The sequence below is a fragment of the Benincasa hispida genome, chromosome 7 (assembly GCF_009727055.1).
Source record: "Benincasa hispida cultivar B227 chromosome 7, ASM972705v1, whole genome shotgun sequence".
NCBI lineage: Eukaryota > Viridiplantae > Streptophyta > Magnoliopsida > Cucurbitales > Cucurbitaceae > Benincasa > Benincasa hispida.
This window is the reverse complement of record NC_052355.1, coordinates 38,595,857-38,618,999: the sequence shown is the minus strand read 5'-3', so window position 1 is coordinate 38,618,999 and position 23,143 is coordinate 38,595,857. Positions and strand designations below refer to the sequence as shown.

Genomic DNA, 23,143 nt, shown 5'->3' with positions numbered 1-23,143 from the left:
TCTTGCAGACGCTTAGACTATTTTTCTCCCGTAAAAGAAATTCACGATTGATCCATTTTTTGACATCAACATAATTGATTAACCACGTTTTAGAAAATTACAACGATGGATTTATAAAATGAACAAGTAAAGAGTTGAGGATAATCAATGGTTCGAAGAAAGTTATGATTAAGACTTTATAATTTGATAAAGTCTTACAAATAGTTTCTATAGTTTGATAAAATCTTCACTTTCTCCAAATTATAAATTCTGAATATATAATTTGATCTAAAAAAATTATGAATAGAAGCATTTGGATAGAATTGTACGGGTCAAAATGGGTTTTTTTTTTTTTGGTAATGTTTTACTTCTTAATAAATAATATAAAATGATGAAAGTGATGGTAATTTTTTAGTATAATAAATGTAGGGTAAAAAGATGATTTTTTGAAAAAACGATGAGTTGCTCATAATAATAGTGAAAATGAAAATGATTACGACGATGTAGGCATGCATGCCATGGCCGATGCCAAGATGTGTCGGCCAAACACTTTTTCTCACATTTTTCACGGTTCCTTATACCACTTGTCGATGAGGATAAGATTTCTGATTTTTTTTTTTTCCATATTAATAAGTTGTATTGTTGTATTCCTTTTATAAAGAAAATGGTGTGTATAAGTATAATGTATGAATTTAACTCATATATGATATAAATCTACCCTCAGTTAAGAGATTAGAGGTTCGATCCCTAGTTCTATGTATAGTTCAACTCAAATAAAAAGAAAAAGTTCAAAGAAGTTTCGAAGTAAAAAAAAAAAAAAAATTATGATTGCCATTTGTCGGAGTAAAAAGTGATGGTAGGAAAATCTTAACCGGTAGTTTAGTAAATCTAACTATCTATAATTAAGTTTGGCTAAAATCTTTTTTCAAATTGATCTTAGGTTCAAAATCCTTTCACGTCTATTCAGTTTTTTATTTTTAATAATATTTTTTAAAACTTTTATCAAATAATTTAAAGGAAAATAACATTTATTTTCCATTTAAAGTATATAAAATTTTAAAATATTTATCTTACCCCATAAAGGAAAATTCTTATAAATAGAAAAATCCAAAAATATTTACACTTTATAGTAAAAAGTTCAAAAATACAATAATTTTGAAACTTTTTGTTATAATGTGTAAATATATTTTTTTTATATTTGAAAAGGCCCCAACCACAAATTTAATCTAAAATTTCAATATACGAAATGTTACTATTATTCGTGATATTTATCTATCAATATCATTTTGCTAGATTTGAAAATATTTCTAACATTTTATCATTTTAAAAAACTACCATTATATAATTAAAATAATATATGTATTTTAATCATTATAGCTAAATCATGACAATTTTGTATTAATTAACATTAATTTTACATATTTATTTCAAAACACTGTTAGGGGCTGATGTCTGGAGAGTTTTGATGTTTGAGGAGTTCTGATCGAGTATGAACAATCGGATATGTTCAAGTACTAAGATAATATACATGCAAGGAAAATGACTTTGAAATATAAAACACGTTCTGAAAATGGACCCACAAACAATTAAAATCGAGGAGATAGGATAATAAACCTTCAAATACTAAGATGATATAGGATGTGGAGATATAACATCTTAAGTTAGTCCGAAACAGCATCTAATTATTTTAAAAGCTAAGCCAAAGTCAAAAGTAATGACTTGAACAAAAGACACTTCCAAAAAAGCGATAAGATCAGAAATTATCCAATCGTTCTTCACTCCATCAGTTGCCCACTTCCTGAAACTGCGACTACCCACATTGATATTGGTTATTCCCATCAAAATTAATCAACCAATTACAACATTTCTGTGGAAAATCGGCATTTTCACATGATCAAGCCCCACATATGAACAATCTCTTCAGAGATTAAACTTCCATCCTCCATCTAACCACTCCAATTTCTCTTTGATCCACAAACCCCCCTCTGGTAATCTCTTTTCACCCAACTTTGTTTTCAATTGCGGCAGTTCAATTTGTATCTTGGGTTGTGCTCCGATTCCGCGGATTAATTTTCAAACCATTCGTGGGTGTGGCTGCAGGTCATGGCTGCATTGGCTTCTAAGCTTCTGATTCCCTCTGAGAATGGTTACAGGGCGTGGGAAGACCAAACTTTCATCAAATGGAGGAAGAGGGATTCCCATGTTCCTCTACGCTGCCAGGATTCTGTTGAAGGTACTCCTTACGTTTACGTTGTTGTTTTGACGGACGGGGTTCCACAAAATGGTCTTTCTCTGTGGATCATGGAAATTCATTGGTTCTTAAACATTGTCTTCTTAAGTTTTTTAAGGACCATCATTAGTGCCTAATAACGTACATCCTGTGCATATCTGTGTATTGATTAGTGAAATTAGGAAGCTCTAGTAAGAGTGTGAATAACACCAATGCCCTGGTATGGAGCGCTGGAATGTTTGAATGTAACCTCCACAGGAAACTTTGAGTTTGGTAACCTGCAGGGTGACAATAATTTGAACCTCCAACCTTTTCGTTGAAGGCAAATACCTTGACCAATTGAGTTGTGTTTAGATTGGCAGCAACTTGATAACTTATAATCTCTTGTTGCCTCTCAGAATTGGCATTGTGGTGGGCAATGCCTCTTGGAGATTAGTGACGGGACATGAGCGTAATGGAAGAAATGGAGCCCCAGATGCCCTAGTGTTCAAAAAGAAAAAGCAAGATTACGATTTTTAGAATGCATTTTTGATGAATGTATTGGTTATATATTTACTCTACATGTTATGCTTGTTATTGTTTGACCACCTCTTTATAGCGTAAAGGCTTAAACCAATGAAACACTTCTGATCATTTTGATGAAAGCAGTCGCCAGTGATTCGGGTGTAACATCGGAGATTATCTAGATGAAGCAAACTATTATTTGATGGAAAGTAGTTAATTAAACCATGAATATATGAATCTTTTCAAGTAAAGCTAAAACTCATCATCATTTGAGTGTCCTTCCTGAAAATCTATTTATTCCTTGTGAGTTTAGCAAATTTTACTCCAGTCAACTTATTTCAGGAAATTCTGTTGTTTTGTGTACGCTTAGGATGTCTCAAGTACTGGCAAGACCGTAGTAAAGTAGATTTTCTGGTGTCAAACTCGGCTGTTTGGAATGATGATGCTGTTCAAAGTGCTCTTGACAGTGCTGCTTTCTGGGTTAAGGACTTACCTTTCATCAAGTCTCTATCTGGTTATTGGAAATTTTACTTGGCTGCTAGTCCAACAAGCGTTCCAGAGAATTTTCATGGCAGTGTATTTGAGGATTCTGAATGGACAACTTTGCCAGGTATATCATGCTGCACAGAAGATATAGTTATGCATACATGAATTAGGAGTTGGGTAACTATCTTTCGTTGTGACATCCTCACATTTTAAATTTTCATCTATATTATATTAAAATGAGATTGCCATGTTTTTTTGCATTAGGCCCTCTATTTCTAGCCTAAACTGAATTATCCATATTCACAAGGAAGGATGTCTGGAGATGCTCTCCAAGGTTCCTGGTTCAGGCCTGGTTTGATGGATTGGTTTATCAAAATCGAATTATTAGAGTTCACAAGAGTTAAATCATATCTATCTTATTGCATGATGAATTTTTACGAGAACAAAAGAGGAATATAGAACATCTATTTTTCTTCAACGTTGTCTGGTAAACACATTTTTTTGTCTGAACTCTTCATTGCTTGGCTATTTGGAACAGTTCCTTCAAATTGGCAGATGCATGGATTTGATCGGCCTATTTATACCAATGTTGTTTATCCCTTCCCTCTTGATCCTCCCCACGTTCCAGAGGACAATCCTACTGGCTGCTACAGAACTTATTTTCACCTTCCAGAAGAATGGAAAGGTTCTTTTTCTTTTATCGTTCTTTCCTTTTTATTTTGTTACCTTGTTTTCTGAAAAGGTAAGAAACAGTACTCATAACGTTAATCAATATGCTATCTTTGTAATCTGTATTATATTTGATGTATAAACAATGTCTTTGACAGGTCGTAGAATTTTGTTGCACTTTGAAGCTGTTGATTCTGCATTTTTTGTGTGGATAAATGGGAGTCTCGTAGGGTACAGGTAAACGGTGACTAGTAAGGCAGGTCTAGGCAGGTTTATTTGTCATACTTCTATTGTCTTTGATAATGTTGCTCTCTTCTGTGCTAATTTTCTTATGAGAAAATAGAATTGAACAAGTGCATTTTGTTTTCCATTTTAGCTACTGAAATGTGATTTGGCTTATGGTTTTTAGTGAAGGTGTGGTCATTTGGAGGGGTTTGGTGAAATTAATATTGAAAGCAACTTGAAAGTTAGGAGATTATAGTGTTGGATATGAAACTGTGGTTAAAGCCTTTACTGCGAGGAGTGAGAAATCTGAGACTTCTTTTGAAGAGTTAAATATTTGGTATGGTTATGGTTTTGTCAGTCAGGACAGTAGATTACCAGCAGAGTTTGAAGTAACAGAATATTGCCATCCATGTGGCTCAGAGTCCAAAAATGTCCTCGCTGTTCAAGTGTTAAAATGGAGCGATGGTTCTTACCTTGAGGACCAAGACCAGTGGTGGCTCTCAGGGATTCATCGGGATGTCCTCCTTTTATCCAAACCGCAGGTTTTTCTTTTCCCCCTTCAATCTTTTCTTTACTCTACGTTCTGTTTTATTTGTAAAGTTTTGTAAATGTTTTTAATCGATTATGCTGGTCCAAAAAAAAAAAAAAGATTCAAATTATATCCATATCATAATTATTGTTTTAATATTCATATTAGTTTAACTAATGTATCTCTAATACTTCTAAAATTAAATGGTTGAGAAAATAAAGTTGAAAGAATTTTGTTCTTGCGTCCAATTTGGTTGGTTCCTAAAAATAAAAAATTTACATGTAGGTGTTCATAGGGGACTACTTTTTCAAGTCACATGTTGGAGAGGATTTTTCTTATGCTGATATACAGGTACGCTGTAGGTTCATATGTCACCATTATATGATTTCGGCATAATAATCTTTTGTTATTTCTTTTTAAATAATCGTTTTAATTTTTAACTTATATTTTAAAATTTTCGGATTGAAAGGTTCAATTTGACAATGGTTGAAACAAGAGTGGTGATAGAATGAAGGATTCAGTGAAGTGATGATAGAGCATGCAATGTGTTGAATTTATATGGATAATGAAAGAAAAGTATGAAGTTGGATATAGACTGATCACTGTTGTGGGAAGAAGTTATGAGGAAATGGTGGATTGTCAGTTGGACAATAATAATAATAATAATAAAGGCGGATTGTATGAAGTATGAACTACCCCTAAATTGCTACAATTACACCTTTGAACTTTTAATTCTATGCATTAGAAACTCTTCATAAGTTAAAAAATTTGGGCATAAAACTTTGGTTGTAAAAGTAAAATGCTCAAACTTACATTAATGAAGAAACTGGGGCCTTATACTCTCTTCCTATCCTACCTCCTTTTGTAAAGGAAGTGAAGAAACTTTGATGCACCTATTCGTCTTTCGTCCTTTTTCAACTGCTTTCTGGGAAACCGTTTCAACCTTTTCGATATCAATGGTATTGGCCTAGAAAAATGTCAGAGGCCCTTCTAGAAGGCAAGCAAAGTTGCTCTGTTGTAATGAGGTTTTTGCTTTCCCTGGAGACTTTGGTTTGAAAGAAACTCAAGAATCTTCAACAACCATGAGTCCAACAGGGAGGTGTTTTGGGGTCCTCGCCATACTTTTTGCTTCTTTTTGGCCTATTAACTCTTAGTTATTTTGTATTTATAATCTCCCTCAAATTATCACCTCTTGGGCTCCTTTTTTGTAACATAAGCATGAAGAATATTATAAAATAAAAAAAAATGGTCCTTTAAATGATCTATAGTGTATATAACTGGAAAAAGAAAGAAAAACAGAGGTACATTTAGGTTCAAAATGAAAATATTTCACAACATCGAGGATTAAAATTTATAGGTGGAAATTTGAGACTAAAACGTAAGTTAGCTTAGAAATAATGTGTGTATATTATTTATATTTTAAATATGGTTTTCTTTTAGGTTGAATCAATATTAAAATTATCTATTCGTTGCAATAAAATTGTAAAAACTGATTCAGATATCTCTTAGAAGAAAGAACTCTATCATGGTACAATTTCCATGAACATACATATTGATTTTGTTTGCTTGATGGCATAAATTTTTTAAGCTTCATGTTTATCGCATGTAGATTACCCATTATATGACAGAAACTGAATATGTGTGTTTATGTCATCTTACAGGTTGAAGTGAAAATTGACAACTCTCTTGAAACGAGGAAGGAAAATTTTCTAAACGATTTTAAGTTAGAAGCAGTATTGTTTGACAATGGAACCTGGGAGAATCACGAAGGTAATGTTGATCTTCTCTCGTCAAACATGGCCAATGTTAAGCTTTCTCTACTCTCTGTCACAACCCTGGGGTTCCATGGTTATATACTTGGGGGAAGATTGGAAAAACCTAAACTTTGGTCTGCAGAGCAGGTAATGAAGATTCATTCTCATTAATCTGTTAGTTTCTCTTCTCTTTCTTTGTTATTGCATGCTAATCCACTCTTTTTCCCTTGTAAACAGCCACATCTCTACACTCTTATTGTTCTTCTGAAAGACTCGTCGGATCAGATTGTTGACTGTGAATCGTGCCTAGTTGGAATAAGAAGTATAACAAAAGCTCCAAAACAGCTACTTGTCAATGGTTGTCCAGTGGTAATCAGAGGTGTGAACAGGCATGAGCATCATCCACGTCTTGGGAAGACAAATATAGAGTCCTGCATGGTTCAGGTAACGCTTCCCTTTTGTTTTTCTCTGGGGCAAAAATTGAATTTTCCGAACCCAATTACAAAAGTACTCAAATCTAACCAAAACAATCAAGCAGATAAGACAACATTCAAACTTAGCAACAAAAAGGCATCCAACTTATTAAATGGCTATTCTCGCGGAGATTTGGTTTGAAAGAAATCAACGTGTTTTCCATGACAAATCTCTTTCTTGGTTTGCTCGGTTTGAGTTTGCTTGGATCAAGGCCTCTTCTTGGTTCTCTCTCTCCAAGTCTTTTGCAGGCAGAATGCTTTTGTTTTTCTTGGATAGTCTTTTGTATTTTATTTTTGGTAGAAGGATTGTTTTTTGTCTTCTTATTATTAACTTTGTATTTTGAACATTAGCCTCTTTCATTATATCAATGAAAAGTTCATTTCCTTTTCAAAAACAATAATAAAATAAAAAATAAAAATAAACGCTACATGATTAGAGAAACTAGAACTACAAAAATAGCACTTATTAGTACATTTGTAGCTAGTCACAAATCTTCAAAAGAAATTAGAAAGTAAACTAATTAAGGAGTTTAATTGCACCACTCATTCAAATATAGGATTTAAATTGCTATACTCGTTCAAGGTTTAAATGGATGAAATTTAACTCATCCACTTTTGTTTAGTGTATAAGCAACTTTTAAAAAGGCATAGTCTATAGGCCATAGTGATTGAGTGTTTTTTATGGGACGTTTATAGGCTACAGGGATGGTACACTATGTTATAATATGTTTTTATATTGTAATTATGATTAGTTGTCCTTTATTGTAAGTTTATATCGCCTAGATTAGGATTTCTTAGTTGCTTATATATNAAGTTGAGAATCAGTTTTTGGGTCAGTTTGAAGTGTTCAAATTGACAAGAGGAAGTTTGATTATATATGATATGATTAAACTGGTTCAATTATATATGATATAATTGATATGATGTATGAGATACATTAATTGGAGAAATATGATATAAATATGATTTATATCGAGTAAAGGAGAAAAGGACTATGGTTTAAGTGTTACATTTGATGTGATATTAAAACTATAGGTTATAAATATAATATGATAAGTTTGTTATTATATTTATTTATAATTAAAACAATTATACAATAGTTGTATGCGGTCTCTCCTTCAACCGTGCGTGAAGTGGGAGGTTTTGTTCAGTTTTCATAACTGAAGGATAAAATGAAAAATGTTTTCATTTTTGTAAGGCATCGCTTCATTAAGTGCATGAGCAATCGTTTAGCTAACTAAAGATTGTACAACAACTTTCTAAGCGAGAAACTAAACGATCGTGTAGGCGCCTTTGACTAAACGATCGTGTAAAGTTTTACTAAACAATCGCGTGCCTTAGCGAGATTCTCTAAACGATCGTGTCAACGATCAAGCCTGTTTTCCTAAATGATTGTGTACCTGCTGAGTTTTACTAAATGATCAAGCACCAAATCTATACAATAGACAATTCACTCTCCCACTTGCTTGGTCATATAGTTCGATCGTTGTTTCCTCCAACCTTCTACTAAATCCAACAGAACCCACACCTCCTAGATTCTCACTCCGAGAATACCGAGGTTGCCGAGTGGTGGTGTTTAAGATGTTACTTGTTCGTGGAGAAGTTTGTTTCTGACTACTGAACGATTGGGTAGACGATTTGGGCGAGAGCGAGATATTGTTGTCCAAGATCTTCACGAGAGCAAGAGATCTGTAGAATAAATTTTCTTCAAAGGTATGTCTCTCGTCCCTTTTAGTTATTAGTTACAAAAGCATACCATAATTTTTTAATAGATGCATAACTGGCTTGTATGTTTGTGAATGCTTGTAATTCTATCACAATGAATTTGGATCGATCGTGCTTCCACTCATGGGTTCTCTTTGATAAGAGTTCTTTCACACACTGTATTGTGACAACACTAGTGCTATTGCCAACTCAAAAAAACCAAGGAGTCACAAACTTGGAAAACATATTAAGAGAAAGTACCATCTCATCAGAAAGATAGTACACCGAGGAGACGTGATCGTCACGAAGATAGCCTCTGAAGACAACCTTACTGATCCATTTACGAAGGCCCTCTCGGCTAAAGTGTTTGAGGGCCACCTGGTTGGACTAAGACTCCAAGCAACATAATCTAGGACAAGTGGAAAAATATCTATGGTATTAGAAATGCCCTAGTTTATTGTATTTTTCCTTTATGTTTCTCAACATTGTATTGTATATATTTATTCTCACTAGAGTTTTAGTTCAAGTGGGAGATTGTTGAGAATGTCCTGGAACTTGCAGTTCGTAAATTTTGTGTTAAACATTCTATTTATCAATAAAATATTATTGAGTATCTTATTCAATAAAGTTGTTGATTTTGCGTTCTATTATGAAAATCCAATAAATATATGCATGGCTATAATATGAATACTTTAACTTTATGGGGTGACATAAACAGGATCAAGTTAATAGTATATAGCTTAAATGGTCTATAAGTATATGGATGAAATTAGGTATCTCATCTTGGTAACACTATTGGATGCAGACCATTTTGTATAGGTAATACAAATGATGTGATCCACAGATCATTCACATAGAGATATGTGAGTGGAGGCATCCTATGTAATGAGTTTCCATATAGACTGGACCACGAAATAGTCACTTTTCTTTATAACGACCATTTACTGTTAAAACTGACTATTTCATACTAAAGTTAACCTAAGATAACTCGATCTTAATCCTGAGCTAACTATGAACTTCTTATTTATTCGGGATTATCCTTTGATCTATATGAGTGAGAGTAGTCCAACAGCACTACTCAATAAGCCTTCCATTTTGGGGATAAGACCGGATGGATAGCTGGGGACATAGCCCTGCAAGATGGAATTCACTCCTACCCATTTTAGGTTAGCAGATAGATTGTTCTCTTAAGTGCTGATTCCAGGTCTTGAATAATCGGGACCCCTGCTTTCTCATGATAGAGAGGAACATGATTCATAAGTGGTATTAATGAATCAAATTGTTCATTAGAGGGTTAGTGGGAACTTAAGGAACAAGATGTATTTACAGGGGTAACACGGTATTTTTGACCCAGTTGTAATTATGAACGACTTGTGAAGGATCAACTTACTGATTATGGTTTATATGGATAGAAATATATCTTCAGTGAGGAGAGTGCAACTATCGAGCTATAGTGTGTGTCTTGATAGTTAACAAATAGTAATTAATTCGATTAAAGAGTTTAACAAATTAATTACATATCATTAGAGTTCATGATCTGTAGGTCCATTAGGTCCCTCTACTAGCTCTTAAATTGGAATAAAAAATTAAGTATGGATGTATGAAATTAGGGTTATGAATTTGAAATGTTCAAATTCAATTTAGGGTTTCAATTGATTATATATGATACAATTAAAATGTTTAATTTAATTGAAATTAAACGAAATTGAAAAATTAATTAATATTTAAATTATGATTTAAATATAAAATTGATTTATATTGGTGAAATTGATATTTTATTGATTATAATATTAAGATATTAAATTAATATTATTGTAATTAAAAAAGTTTAATTTAAAAAATTAATTATTTTTTAATTAATTTTATAAAACTAATTTAAATAATAAAATAAAATGATTTTTTAAATCATTTTCAAGTTAGTGGATTTTTCCATTTTTTGGGAAAAATCCACTAACTACATTTTAATGGATTATTACCAAAGTCCAATTCAATTTTGTTGATGATCACCAAGTAGGTGGTGCCCTCCATGCAGCCTATTGGTTTTGCATGAATTCTATCTATATATGAAGCTCCATGCAGAAAGATTATAAAGAAACCTGAGTTACTTGCTGAAGTAAAAATACTGAAAACCCTACTCAACTTTCACTTGTTTCATCCTCAATTCACTTGATTTAAGTATTTCCACCACACGTTTCTGCTTGAGCATAGTGGAGAAGATCTTGGTAGTGGTCTCTTGAAGATTCAAGCTCTATCTTGGTGGATTTCTGCTGAATTCGTAGAAGAAATCTTCAAAAGTAATATGTGTTTCAAACCCTCTTATGAATGTCATATGACAACATGTTTATAAACTCAAATTAAATGTAGTTTAAGTGCTCATTAATTCTGAAGTCTTCCGTTGCATGTTATATTACTCCTTCAATTGTCTACCCATCGGGAGATCGGACATATCTCCCGATAAACTATATTATGGCGTCGAAAAAGTCTCTTTTTCTTGTAGTGATATTCAAATATTTATGTCCTTTTCAAATAAAACTTTATATTATAATGTATCTAATACATTATAGTGATTATATCATATACAATTAAGTAAAATTAATTATATCACATATAATTAATTCCCACAGTTAATATGAACAATTCAAATTAATTCAAAATTGATTCTCATCAAATCCCTGTTGAGCTATAGATGGGACTTCATGGATTTGTAGCTTGAAGCTCCAATGGTACTTGAATAATTAATTAAAACATCTTTAATTAAACTATGTAACATTCATTAACTGTCGGACACTCCATTAAAGACCGACAACTGCATTCTTCGCACTACAAATATATTTCTGTGTCCATTGGATATAATCAGTCAACAGTGCGATGACCCTTCACAAATTGCTCATAAGTATAGTTGGACAAAATTACCATTTTGCGCTTGTAGTTACATCTGCACTACAAATATATTTCTGTGTCCATTGGATATAATCAGTCAACAGTGTGATGATCCTTCACAAAAATTGCTCATAAGTATAGTTGAACCAAAATTACCGTTTTTGCCCTTGTAGTTACATCTAACTCCTTAAGTACCACTGATCCCTCTAATGAACATAAGTCATAGTTTAACTATAACCAAATCCCTCTCATGCCAAGAGAGGGTTTCTCCACATGAATGATCAGGATCAAATCATTTGTAGCACTTTACAACACTTATAACATCTACAAAGCGGGTCGTATCCGCAGTGTCGCCAGGATAAGGTACCTAACCTTATCTATCTACTACAGACCGTTTAGGTTATCATAAAACATGAATCCACCTGTATATCTTTACATACATGTTTTAAATTACATCAAAAAACCTAGAATCTTAGTTTATTGGATTGAGTAAATGCTCATAAAATAATAATTATTTTATTAATAACAATTTGTTTATACAATATTTACAAACTGCGAGAATACAAGAGAGATTTAGGACGCCAATCCCAACATATATATAAATACATTGTGATATAAAGTTAATTTTGAATGAGATTTAAAATTATATTTAGATAATTGAGAGAATGATGTATTTGAATAAGATTCAAATATTAAATAATACGAATCTCATTCGTATTATAATTAGGTTAAATTTAATATGAATGATATTCATATTAAAACTATAGTTATATGTTATAAAATAAACTATTTGAATAAGATTCAAATATTATTTATATGAATGAGATTCATATAAAACTATATGCTAAAATTAATATGAATGAGATTCACATTAAGTTATTTGAATTATATTTAAATGAAATTAAATATATGATAATTAATTAATATTATTTAATATATATATATATATATATATTATATATATAATATATATATATATATATATATATATAACTTAATTTAATGTATATATTAAATGAGATAACTCCTTGGAGTTATGTATTCGTGGAGGGGAGTTGTAACTCCTCCCAACTAATTCTTTCACACTCTCACATTAAGAAAACTTGGGTAGAGATTTAAAAGAAAGAAACTCTCTACATTTTTCTCTCTAACACATTCCAAGAATTATCTTTCAAAGATTTTATAGAAACTTGTAAAAACTTTCTCATTCCAAAAGTGAGATCCTACCATCTCGATTCTTGTTTGGAAATAGCAAGGTTTCCAATTGGTAGTGTCCATTGTTTGTTATTGTTCGTGTTCTTGGAAGTAGTTTTGAGTTTGAAGGAGAATTTCACAATACGAAATGTTCGTGACATGGAGTGAATTTTTCAAAAAGAAAGTCTTCAAGAGTAAGTTATTCTCTTTTCCTAATAGCATGCTTATAGAATTAATGTTTATCTTGTACATATTCTATTCTATGTATTTTCTCTATTTTTTCAAGTTTTTTCAAAACGAATTTCATTGGCACATGCGTTCACGCACTTCCACTGAAAAATTTGATTCCTTCACAACGTTAAGACCTCTACAGGATCTAAAGGACTCATGGGAAACCTTAGAGTGATTGAGTTTGAAACCGTTTAGATTCTCAACATACAAGCCATAAGGAAAACATTGAGAAATTGAACATTTAAAACATCGATTAAAATGTTGTGTAACCGTTCTACGAGTATTAACTCAACAATTCTAAAAATTTAGGAGGGACAATTATGAGCCAAAACGGCTCGATTATGTTTTACTATCTTATATAAATGATCCAAAGTAATTGGTCGAATTAGGACGCCTAAAATACCCTACCATTTTTTACTATCAAGTTACTTACAAAACAAGACATCAATTGAAGGTGTATGTGACTTGCAACTACACCGATGCTTAATCTTTTTTGTCTTGCAGACGCTTAGACTATTTTTCTCCCGGTAAAAGAAATTCACGATTGATCCATTTTTTGACATCAACATAATTGATTAACACGTTTTTAGAAAATTACAACGATGGATTATAAAAATGAACAAGTAAAGAGTTGAGGATAATCAATGGTTCGAAGAAAGTTATGATTAAGACTTTATAATTTGATAAAGTCTTACAAATAGTTTCTATAGTTTGATAAAATCTTCAACTTTCTCCAAATTATAAATTCTGAATATATAATTTGATCTAAAAAAATTATGAATAGAAGCATTTGGGATAGAATTGTACGGGTCAAAAATGGGTTTTTTTTTTGGTTAATGTTTTACTTCTTAATTAAATAATATAAAAATGATGAAAGTGATGGTAATTTTTTAGTATTGAATAAATGTAGTGGTAAAAAGATGATTTTTTTGAAAAAACGATGGAGTTTGCTCATAATAATAGTTGAAAATGAAAATGATTACGACGATTGTAGGCATGCATGCCATGGCCGATGCCAAGATGTGTGGCCCAAACACTTTTTCTCACATTTTTTCACGGTTCCTTATTACCACTTGTACGATTGGAGGATAAGATTTCTGATTTTTTTTTTTTCCATATTTAATAAGTTGTATTGTGTGTATTCCTTTATAAAGAAAGATGTGGTGTATAAGTATAAATGTATGGAATTTAACCATAATATGATATATAAATCTACCATCAGTTAAGAGATTAGGGTTTGATTCCTAGTTTATGTATAGTTAACTCCAAATAAAAGAAAAGTTCAAAGAAGTTCGAAGTAAAAAAAAAAAAAAATTATTGATTGCCATTTGTCGGAAGTAAAAAGTTGTATGGTAGCGAAAATCTTACCGGAGTTTATTAAATCTAACTATCTATAACTTAAGTTGGCTTAAATCTTTTTTCAAATTGATCTTTAGGGTTCAAAATCCTTTCACGTCTATTCAGTTTTTTTATTTAATAATTTTTTTAAAACTTTTATTCAAATAATTAAAGGGAAAAATAACATTTTATTTTCCATTTAAAGTATATAAAATTTTAAAATATTTTATCTTACCCCATAAAGGAAATTTCTTATAAATAGAAAAATCCAAAAATTTACACTTATTAGTAAAAAGTTTCAAAAATACAAAATTTTGAACTTTTTGTTATAATGTGTAAAATATTATTTTTTTTTATATTTGAAAGGCCCCAACCACAAATTTAATCTTAAAATTTCAATATCGAAATGTTACTAGTTATTTCGTGATTATTTATCTATCAATATCATTTTGCTAGATTTGAAAATATTTCTAACAATTTTATCATTTAAAAAACTACCATTATATAATTTAAAATAATATATGTATTTTAATCATTATAGCTAAATCATGACAATTTTGTATTAATTAACATTAATTTTAACATATTTATTTCAAAACATGTTAGGGGCTGATGTCTGGAGAGTTTTGATGTTTGAGGAGTTCTGATCGAGTATGAACAATCGATATGTTCAAGTACTAAGATAATAATACATGCAAGGAAAATGACTTTGAAATATAAAAACACGTTTCTGAAAATGGACCACAAACAATTAAAAATCGAGGAGATAGGATAATAACCTTCAAAACTAAAATATATAGGATGTGGAGATATACATCAAGTTGAGCCCAAAGAGCATCTAATTATTTTAAAAGCTAAGCCAAAGTCAAAAGTAATGACTTGAACAAAAGGACACTTCCAAAAAAGCGATAAGATCAGAAATTATCCAATCGTTCTTCACTCCATCAGTTGCCCACTTCCTGAAACTGCGGACTACCCACATTGAATATTGGTTATTCCCATCAAAATTAATCAACCAATTACAACATTTCTGTGGAAAATCGGCATTTTCACATGATCAAGCCCCACATATGAACAACTTCTCAGAGATTAAACTTCCATCCTCCATCTAACCACTCCAATTTCTCTTTGATCCACAAACCCCCCTCTGGTAATCTCTTTCACCCAACTTTGTTTTCAATTGCGGCAGTTCAATTTGTATCTTGGGTTGTTGCTCCGATTCCGCGGTTAATTTTCAAACCATTCGTGGGTGTGGCTGCAGGTCATGGCTGCATTGGCTTCTAAGCTTCTGATTCCCTCTGAGAATGTTACAGGGCGTGGGAAGACCAAACTTTTCATCAAATGGAGGAAGAGGGAATCCCATGTTCCTCTACGGCTGCCAGGATTCTGTTGAAGGTACTCCTTACGTTTACGTTGTTGTTTGAAGGACGGGTTCACAAAATGGTCTCTTTCTCTGTGGATCATGGAAATTCATTGGTTCTTAAACATTGTCTTCTTAAGTTTTTTAAGGACCATCATTAGTGCCTAATAACGTACATCCTGTGCATATCTGTGTATTGATTAGGTGAAATTAGGAAGCTTCTAGTAAGAGTGTGAATAAACACCAATGCCCTGGTATGGAGCGCTGGAATGTTTGAATGTAACCTCACAGGAAACTTTGAGTTTGTAACCTGCAGGGTGACAATAAATTTGAACCTCCAACCTTTTCGTTGATAGGCAATACCTTGACCAATTGAGTTGTGTTTAGATTGGCAGCAAACTTGATAACTTATAATCTCTTGTTGCTCTCAAGAATTGGCATTGTGGTGGGGCAATGCCTCTTGGAGATTAGTGACGGGACATGAGCGTAATGGGAAGAAATGGAGCCCCAGATGCCCTAGTGTTCAAAAAGAAAAAGAAAGATTACGATTTTTAGAATGCATTTTTGATGAATGTATTGGTTATATATTTACTCTACATGTTATGCTTGTTATTGTTTGACCACCTCTTTATAGCGTAAAGGCTTAAACCAATGAAACACTTCTGATCATTTTGATGAAAGCAGTCGCCATTGATTCGGGTTGTAACATCGGAGATTATCTAGATGAAGCAAACTATTATTTGATGGAAAGTAGTTAATTAACCATGAATATATGAATCTTTTCAAGTAAAGCTAAAACTCATCATCATTGAGTGTCCTTCCTGAAAATCTATTTATTCCTTGTGAGTTTTAGCAAATTTTTACTTCAGTCAAACTTATTTCAGGAAATTCTGTTGTTTTGTGTACGCTTAGGGATGTCTCAAGTACTGGCAAGACCGTAGTAAAGTAGATTTCTGTGTGTCAAACTCGGCTGTTTGGAATGATGATGCTGTTCAAAGTGCTCTTGACAGTGCTGCTTTCTGGGTTAAGACTTACCTTTCATCAAGTCTCTATCTGGTTATTGGAAATTTTACTTGGCTGCTAGTCCCAACAAGCGTTCCAGAGAATTTTCATGGCAGTGTATTGAGGATTCTGAATGGACAACTTTGCCAGGTATATCATGCTGCACAGAAGATTATAGTTATGCATACATGAATTAGGAGTTGGTAACTATCTTTCGTTGTGACATCTTCACATTTTAAACTTTCATCTATATTTATATTAAAATGAGATTGCCATGCTTTTTTGCATTAGGCCCTCTATTTCTAGCCTAAACTGAATTATCCATATTTCACAAAGGAAGGATGCGCTGGGAGATGCTCTCCAAGGTTCCTGGTTCAGGCCTGGTTTGATGGATTGGTTTATCAAAAATCAATTATTAGAGTTCACAGAGTTAAATCATATCTATCTTATTGCATGATGAATTTTTTCGGAGAACAAAAAGAGGAATATAGAACATCTATTTTTTCTTCAACGTTGTCTGGTAAACACATTTTTTTGTCTGAACTCTTCATTGCTTGGCTATTTGGAACAGTTCCTTCAAATTGGCAGATGCATGGATTTGATCGGCCTATTTATACCAATGTTGTTTATCCCTTCCCTCTTGATCCTCCCCACGTTCCAGAGGACAATCCTACTGGCTGCTACAGAACTTATTTTCACCTTCCAGAAAGAATGGAAAGGTTCTTTTTCTTTTATCGTTCTTTCCTTTTTATTTTGTTACCTTGTTTTCTGAAAAGGTAAGAAACAGTACTCATAACGTTAATCAATATGCTATCTTTGTAATCTGTATTATATTTGATGTATAAACAATGTCTTTGACAGGTCGTAGAATTTTGTTGCACTTTGAAGCCTGTTGATTCTGCATTTTTTGTGGTGGATAAATGGGAGTCTCGTAGGGTACAGGTAAACGGTGACTAGTAAGGCAGTCTAGCAGGTTTATTTGTCATACTTCTATTGTCTTTGATAATGTTGCTCTCTTCTGTGCTAATTTTCTTATGAGAAAATAGAATTGAACAAGTGCATTTTGTTTTCCATTTTAGCTACTGAAATGTGATTTGGCTTATGGTTTTTAGTGAAGGTGTGGTCATTTGGAGGGGTTTTGGTTGAAATTATATTGAAAGCAACTTGAAAGTTAGGAGATTATAGTGTTGGATATGAAACTGTGGTTAAAGCCTTTACTGCGAGGAGTGAGAAATCTGAGACTTCTTTTGAAGAGTTAAATATTGTGTATGGTTATGGTTTTGTCAGTCAGGACAGTAGATTACCAGCAGAGTTTGAAGTAACAGAATATGCCATCCATGTGGCTCAGAGTCCAAAAAATGTCCTCGCTGTTCAAGTGTTAAAATGGAGCGATGGTTCTTACCTTGAGGACCAAGACCAGTGTGGCTCTCAGGGATTCATCGGGATGTCCTCCTTTTATCCAAACCGCAGGTTTTTCTTTTCCCCCTTCAATCTTTTCTTTACTCTACGTTCTGTTTTATTTGTAAAGTTTTGTAAATGTTTTTAATCGATTATGCTGGTCCAAAAAAAAAAAAAGATTCAAATTATATCCATATCATAATTATTGTTTAATATTCATATTAGTTTAACTAATGTATCTCTAATACTTCTAAAATTAAATGGTTGAGAAAATAAAGTTGAAAGAATTTTGTTCTTGCGTCCAATTTTGTTGGTTCCTAAAAATAAAAAATTTACATGTAGGTGTTCATAGGGGACTACTTTTTCAAGTCACATGTTGGAGAGGAATTTTCTTATGCTGATATACAGGTACGCTGTAGGTTCATTATGTCACCATTATATGATTTCGGCATAATAATCTTTTGTTATTTCTTTTAAATAATCGTTTAATTTTTTAACTTATATTTTAAAATTTTCGGATTGAAAGGTTCAATTTGACAATGGTTGAAACAAGAGTGGTGATAGAATGAAGGATTCAGTGAAGTGATGATAGAGCATGCAATGTTGTTGAATTTATATGGATAATGAAAGAAAAGTATGAAGTTGGATATAGACTGATCACTGTTGTGGGAAGAAGTTATGAGGAAATGGTGGATTGTCAGTTGGACCAATAATAATAATAATAATAAAGGCGGATTGTATGAAGTTATGAACTACCCCTAAATTGCTACAATTACACCTTTGAACTTTTAATTCTATGCATTAGAAACTCTTCATAAGTTAAAAAATTTGGGCATAAAACTTTGGTTGTAAAAGTAAAATGCTCAAACTTACATTAATGAAGAAACTGGGGCCTTATACTCTCTTCCTATCCTACCTCCTTTTGTAAAGGAAGTGAGAAGAAACTTTTGATGCACCTATTCGTCTTTCGTCCTTTTTCAACTGCTTTCTGGGAAAACCGTTTCAACCTTTTCGATATCAATGGTATTGGCCTAGAAAAATGTCAGAGGCCCTTCTAGAAGGCAAGCCAAAGTTGCTCTGTTGTAATAGGTTTTTGCTTTCCCTGGAGACTTTGGTTTGAAAGAAACTCAAGAATCTTCAACAACCATGAGTCCAACAGGGAGGTGTTTTGGGGTCCTCGCCATACTTTTTGCTTTTTTTGGCCTATTAACTCTTAGTTATTTTGTATTTATAATCTCCCTCAAATTATCACCTCTTGGGCTCCTTTTTTGTAACATAAGCATGAAGAATATTATTAAAATAAAAAAAAATGGTCCTTAAATGATCTATAGTGTATATAACTGGGAAAAAGAAAGAAAAACAGAGGTACATTTAGGTTCAAAATGAAAATATTTCACAACATCGAGGATTAAAATTTATAGGTGGAAATTTGAGACTAAAAACGTAAGTTAGCTTAGAAATAATGTGTGTATATTATTTATATTTTTAATATGGTTTTCTTTTAGGTTGAATCAATATTAAAATTATCTATTCGTTGCAATAAAATTGTAAAAACTGATTCAGATATCTCTTAGAAGAAAGAACTCTATCATGGTACAATTTCCATGAACATACATATTGATTTTGTTTGCTTGATGGCATAAATTTTTTAAGCTTCATGTTTATCGCATGTAGATTACCCATTATATGACAGAAACTGAATATGTGTGTTTAGTTCATCTTACAGGTTTGAAGTGAAAATTGACAACTCTCTTGAAACGAGGAAGGAAAAATTTTCTAAACGATTTTTAAGTTAGAAGCAGTATTTGTTGACAATGGAACCTGGGAGAATCACGAAGGTAATGTTGATCTTCTCTCGTCAAACATGGCCAATGTTAAGCTTTCTCTACTCTCTGTCACAACCCTGGGGTTCCATGGTTATATACTTGGGGGAAGATTTGGAAAAACCTAAACTTTTGTCTGCAGAGCAGGTAATGAAAGATTCATTCTCATTAATCTGTTAGTTTCCTCTTCTCTTTCTTTGTTATTGCATGCTAATCCACTCTTTTTCCCTTGTAAACAGCCACATCTCTACACTCTTATTGTTCTTCTGAAAGACTCGTCGGATCAGATTGTTGACTGTGAATCGTGCCTAGTTGGAATAAGAAGTATAACAAAAGCTCCAAAACAGCTATTGTCAATGGTTGTCCAGTGGTAATCAGAGGTGTGAACAGGCATGAGCATTATCCACGTCTTGGGGAGACAAATATAAGAGTCCTGCATGGTTCAGTAACGCTTCCCTTTTGTTTTTCTCTGGGGCAAAAATTGAATTTTCCGAACCCAATTACAAAAGTACTCAAATCTAACCAAAACAATCAAGCAGATAAGACAACATTCAAACTTAGCAACAAAAAAGGCATCCAACTTATTAAATGGCTATTCTCGCGGAGATTTGGTTTGAAAGAAATCAACGTGTTTCCATGACAAATCTCTTTCTTGGTTTGCTCGGTTTGAGTTTGCTTGGATCAAGGCCTCTTCTTGGTTCTCTCTCTCCAAGTCTTTTGCAGGCAGAATTGCTCTTTTTTTTTCTTGGATAGTCTTTTGTATTTTATTTTTGGTAGAAGGATTGTTTTTTGTCTTCTTATTATTAACTTTGTATTTTGAACATTAGCCTCTTTCATTATATCAATGAAAAGTTCATTTCCTTTTTCAAAAACAATAATAAAATAAAAAAAAAAATAAACGCTACATGATTAGAGAAACTAGAACTACAAAAATAGCACTTATTAGTACATTTGTAGCTAGTCACAAATCTTTCAAAAGAAATTAGAAAGTAAACTAATTAAGGAGTTTAATTGCACCACTCATTCAAATATAGGATTTAAATTGCTATACTCGTTCAAGGTTTAAATGGATGAAATTTAACTCATCCACTTTTGTTTAGTGTATAAGCAACTTTTAAAAAGGCATAGTCTATAGGCCCATAGTGATTGAGTGTTTTTTATGGACGTTTATAGGCTACAGGGATGGTACACTATGTTATAATATGTTTTTATATTGTAATTATGATTAGTTGTCCTTTATTGTAAGTTTATATCGCCTAGATTAGGATTTCTTAGTTGCTATATATATTGTGTATCTTTAGCCTAATTACATAATAAGATTATTATTCTCTCCAAAAATATTGGAGAACATGGTATCAGAGCAGTCTAGGGTTTAGAATATTCATTCGACGACTACGTTAGGATTTACGCTTCTCACAAGGTTAGGGTTTGAGTGGCCGTTTAGCCCCGATGTCAAAGTTCAACAAGCTCACGAGAAAAGATGGTTATGATATTTTTTAATGGACTTTTACCTGAGTTTGAAATGGTTAAAACACAGATTCTTTCTGATTCTGAAATTCCATCATTAGAGGAAGCCTTCAGTCGTGTTCTTTGTATTGAGAGTTCTCAATCCGGTTCGCCTGTTTCTCAACCTAACAGTGCTCTTATGAGTAAGAATAATAATAACTCCCAAGGTACTTCGGGGATGACTAACAATTTTTCAGAAGTCTAGTTATGATAATCGAAGATCAAATTCTCAGGGGATCGTCTGTCACTATTATCGTAAGCCAGAACATCTGAAACGTGATTGTCAAAAGTTGTTGTATAAGACTCAACGATCTCAACATGCTCAGATAGCTTCCACCAATGATATGGCTGAGAAGTCTGTTACAATCTCTGCTGACAACTTTTCTAAATTTCAAGTATTCCAAGAATCCTTACAGACATCTTCATCAAATCTTATTGCCTCCATTGCCGAGACAAGTAATATGAAATGTCTTCTTACATCATCTACTAAATGGGTCATAGACTCTGGTACCACTGCTTATTCGATAGGTAATTCTAACTTATTTTCTATGCCTTTGTCCCATGCCTCATCTCCATCTGTCAGTTTGGCAAATGGATCAACCTCCTCTATTCTTGGATCCGACACCGTTTATCTCACTCCATCACCTTCTTTGTCCTCTGTATTACATTTGCCTCAATTGTCTTTTAATTTAATTTCTATTAGTCAGCTTACTCGTGACCTTAACTGTTTTGTCTTCTTTTTTTTTCCTGGTTATTGCATGTTTCAGGATCGTATGACGAAGAAGATTATTGGTAGAGGACATGAGTCGGGGGGGCCTTTACATTTTTTACCACCAAATACCCAAAGTTGTGGCTTGCTCTGGAGTTACATCCTCATTTGAAGTTCATTGTCGTTTGGGTCATCCATCGTTGTTCATGTTGAAGAAACTTTATTCAAAATTTCGTTCCTTGTCGTCTTTGAATTGTGATTCGTGGCAGTTTTCTAAATTTCATCATCTTAGTTCTAGTCCTAGAGTTCATAAACGAGTCAGTGCTTCTATTGAGTTAGTTCATTATGATATTTGGGGTCCTTGTCTAGTCGTATCCCAAACAGGTTTTCGTTACTTTGTTACTTTTGTTGATGATTATTCTCATGTGACTTGGTTATATCTAATGAAAAATCGTTCTGAGTTATTGTCTCATTTTTGTGCTTTTCATGCTGAGATTCGAAATCAATTTAATGTTTCTATCAAAACCTTGCGAGCTGATAATGCTAGTGAATATTTCTCTCATGTACTTAGATCTTACTTATGTGGTCATTACATCATTCATCAATCCTCTTGCGTAGATACTCCATCTCAAAATGGAGTTGCTGAAAGAAAGATCAGACACCTCCTTGAAGTAGCCCACACCTTATCCTTTCAAATGCATGTTCCAAAGCAATTTTAGGCTGATGTAGTGTCCACTGCTTGTTTCTTGATTAATAGAATGGCTTCCTCTGTTCTCAATGGAGAGATTCCTTATCGTACTCTTTTTCCTACGAAATCTTTGTTTCCTATTGCCTCTAAAATCTTTGGTTGTGTTTGTTTTATTCGGGATATTCGTCCAAATCGTACCAAAGTAGATAAAAAATCTTTGAAATGCATTTTCTTAGGCTATTCGCGTGTTCAAAAGGGTTATCGTTGTTATTGTCCTACTCTAAACAAGTATCTCGTATCTCTTGATGTTACATTTTTTGAAGATATACCCTTTAGTCCATCACTGTCGAGTCCGTGTCAGAGGGAGGATTGTGATCTTTTTATCTATGAGATTACCTCTTCGACATCATCCTCTCCTCCACCTTCCTCTGTGTCTCTTCCTTCTGACTCTCCGGTTACTC

General features: G+C 32.8%; 1 protein-coding gene across 2 annotated transcripts in view; it reads left to right on the top strand.

Moving 5' to 3' along the window:
* The first annotated feature begins 1,724 nt into the window (after positions 1–1,724).
* LOC120080899 (beta-galactosidase) overlaps positions 1,725–23,143 on the top strand; it is a 27,550-nt gene continuing 6,131 nt past the window's right edge. Inside the window, exons 1-9 of one of the 2 annotated variants that reach the window (XM_039035568.1) lie at positions 1,725–1,967; positions 2,080–2,212; positions 3,084–3,323; positions 3,738–3,884; positions 4,027–4,105; positions 4,452–4,635; positions 4,908–4,973; positions 6,284–6,523; positions 6,614–6,820. In XM_039035568.1, the coding sequence (XP_038891496.1) occupies positions 2,083–2,212; positions 3,084–3,323; positions 3,738–3,884; positions 4,027–4,105; positions 4,452–4,635; positions 4,908–4,973; positions 6,284–6,523; positions 6,614–6,820 (1,293 nt within the window). In that variant the 5' untranslated portion in view covers positions 1,725–1,967; positions 2,080–2,082. Of the gene's footprint in view, positions 1,968–2,079; positions 2,213–3,083; positions 3,324–3,463; positions 3,534–3,737; positions 3,885–4,026; positions 4,106–4,451; positions 4,636–4,907; positions 4,974–6,283; positions 6,524–6,613; positions 6,821–23,143 lie in introns of those variants that run through there. The other variant, XM_039035569.1, reaches the window with a different exon arrangement.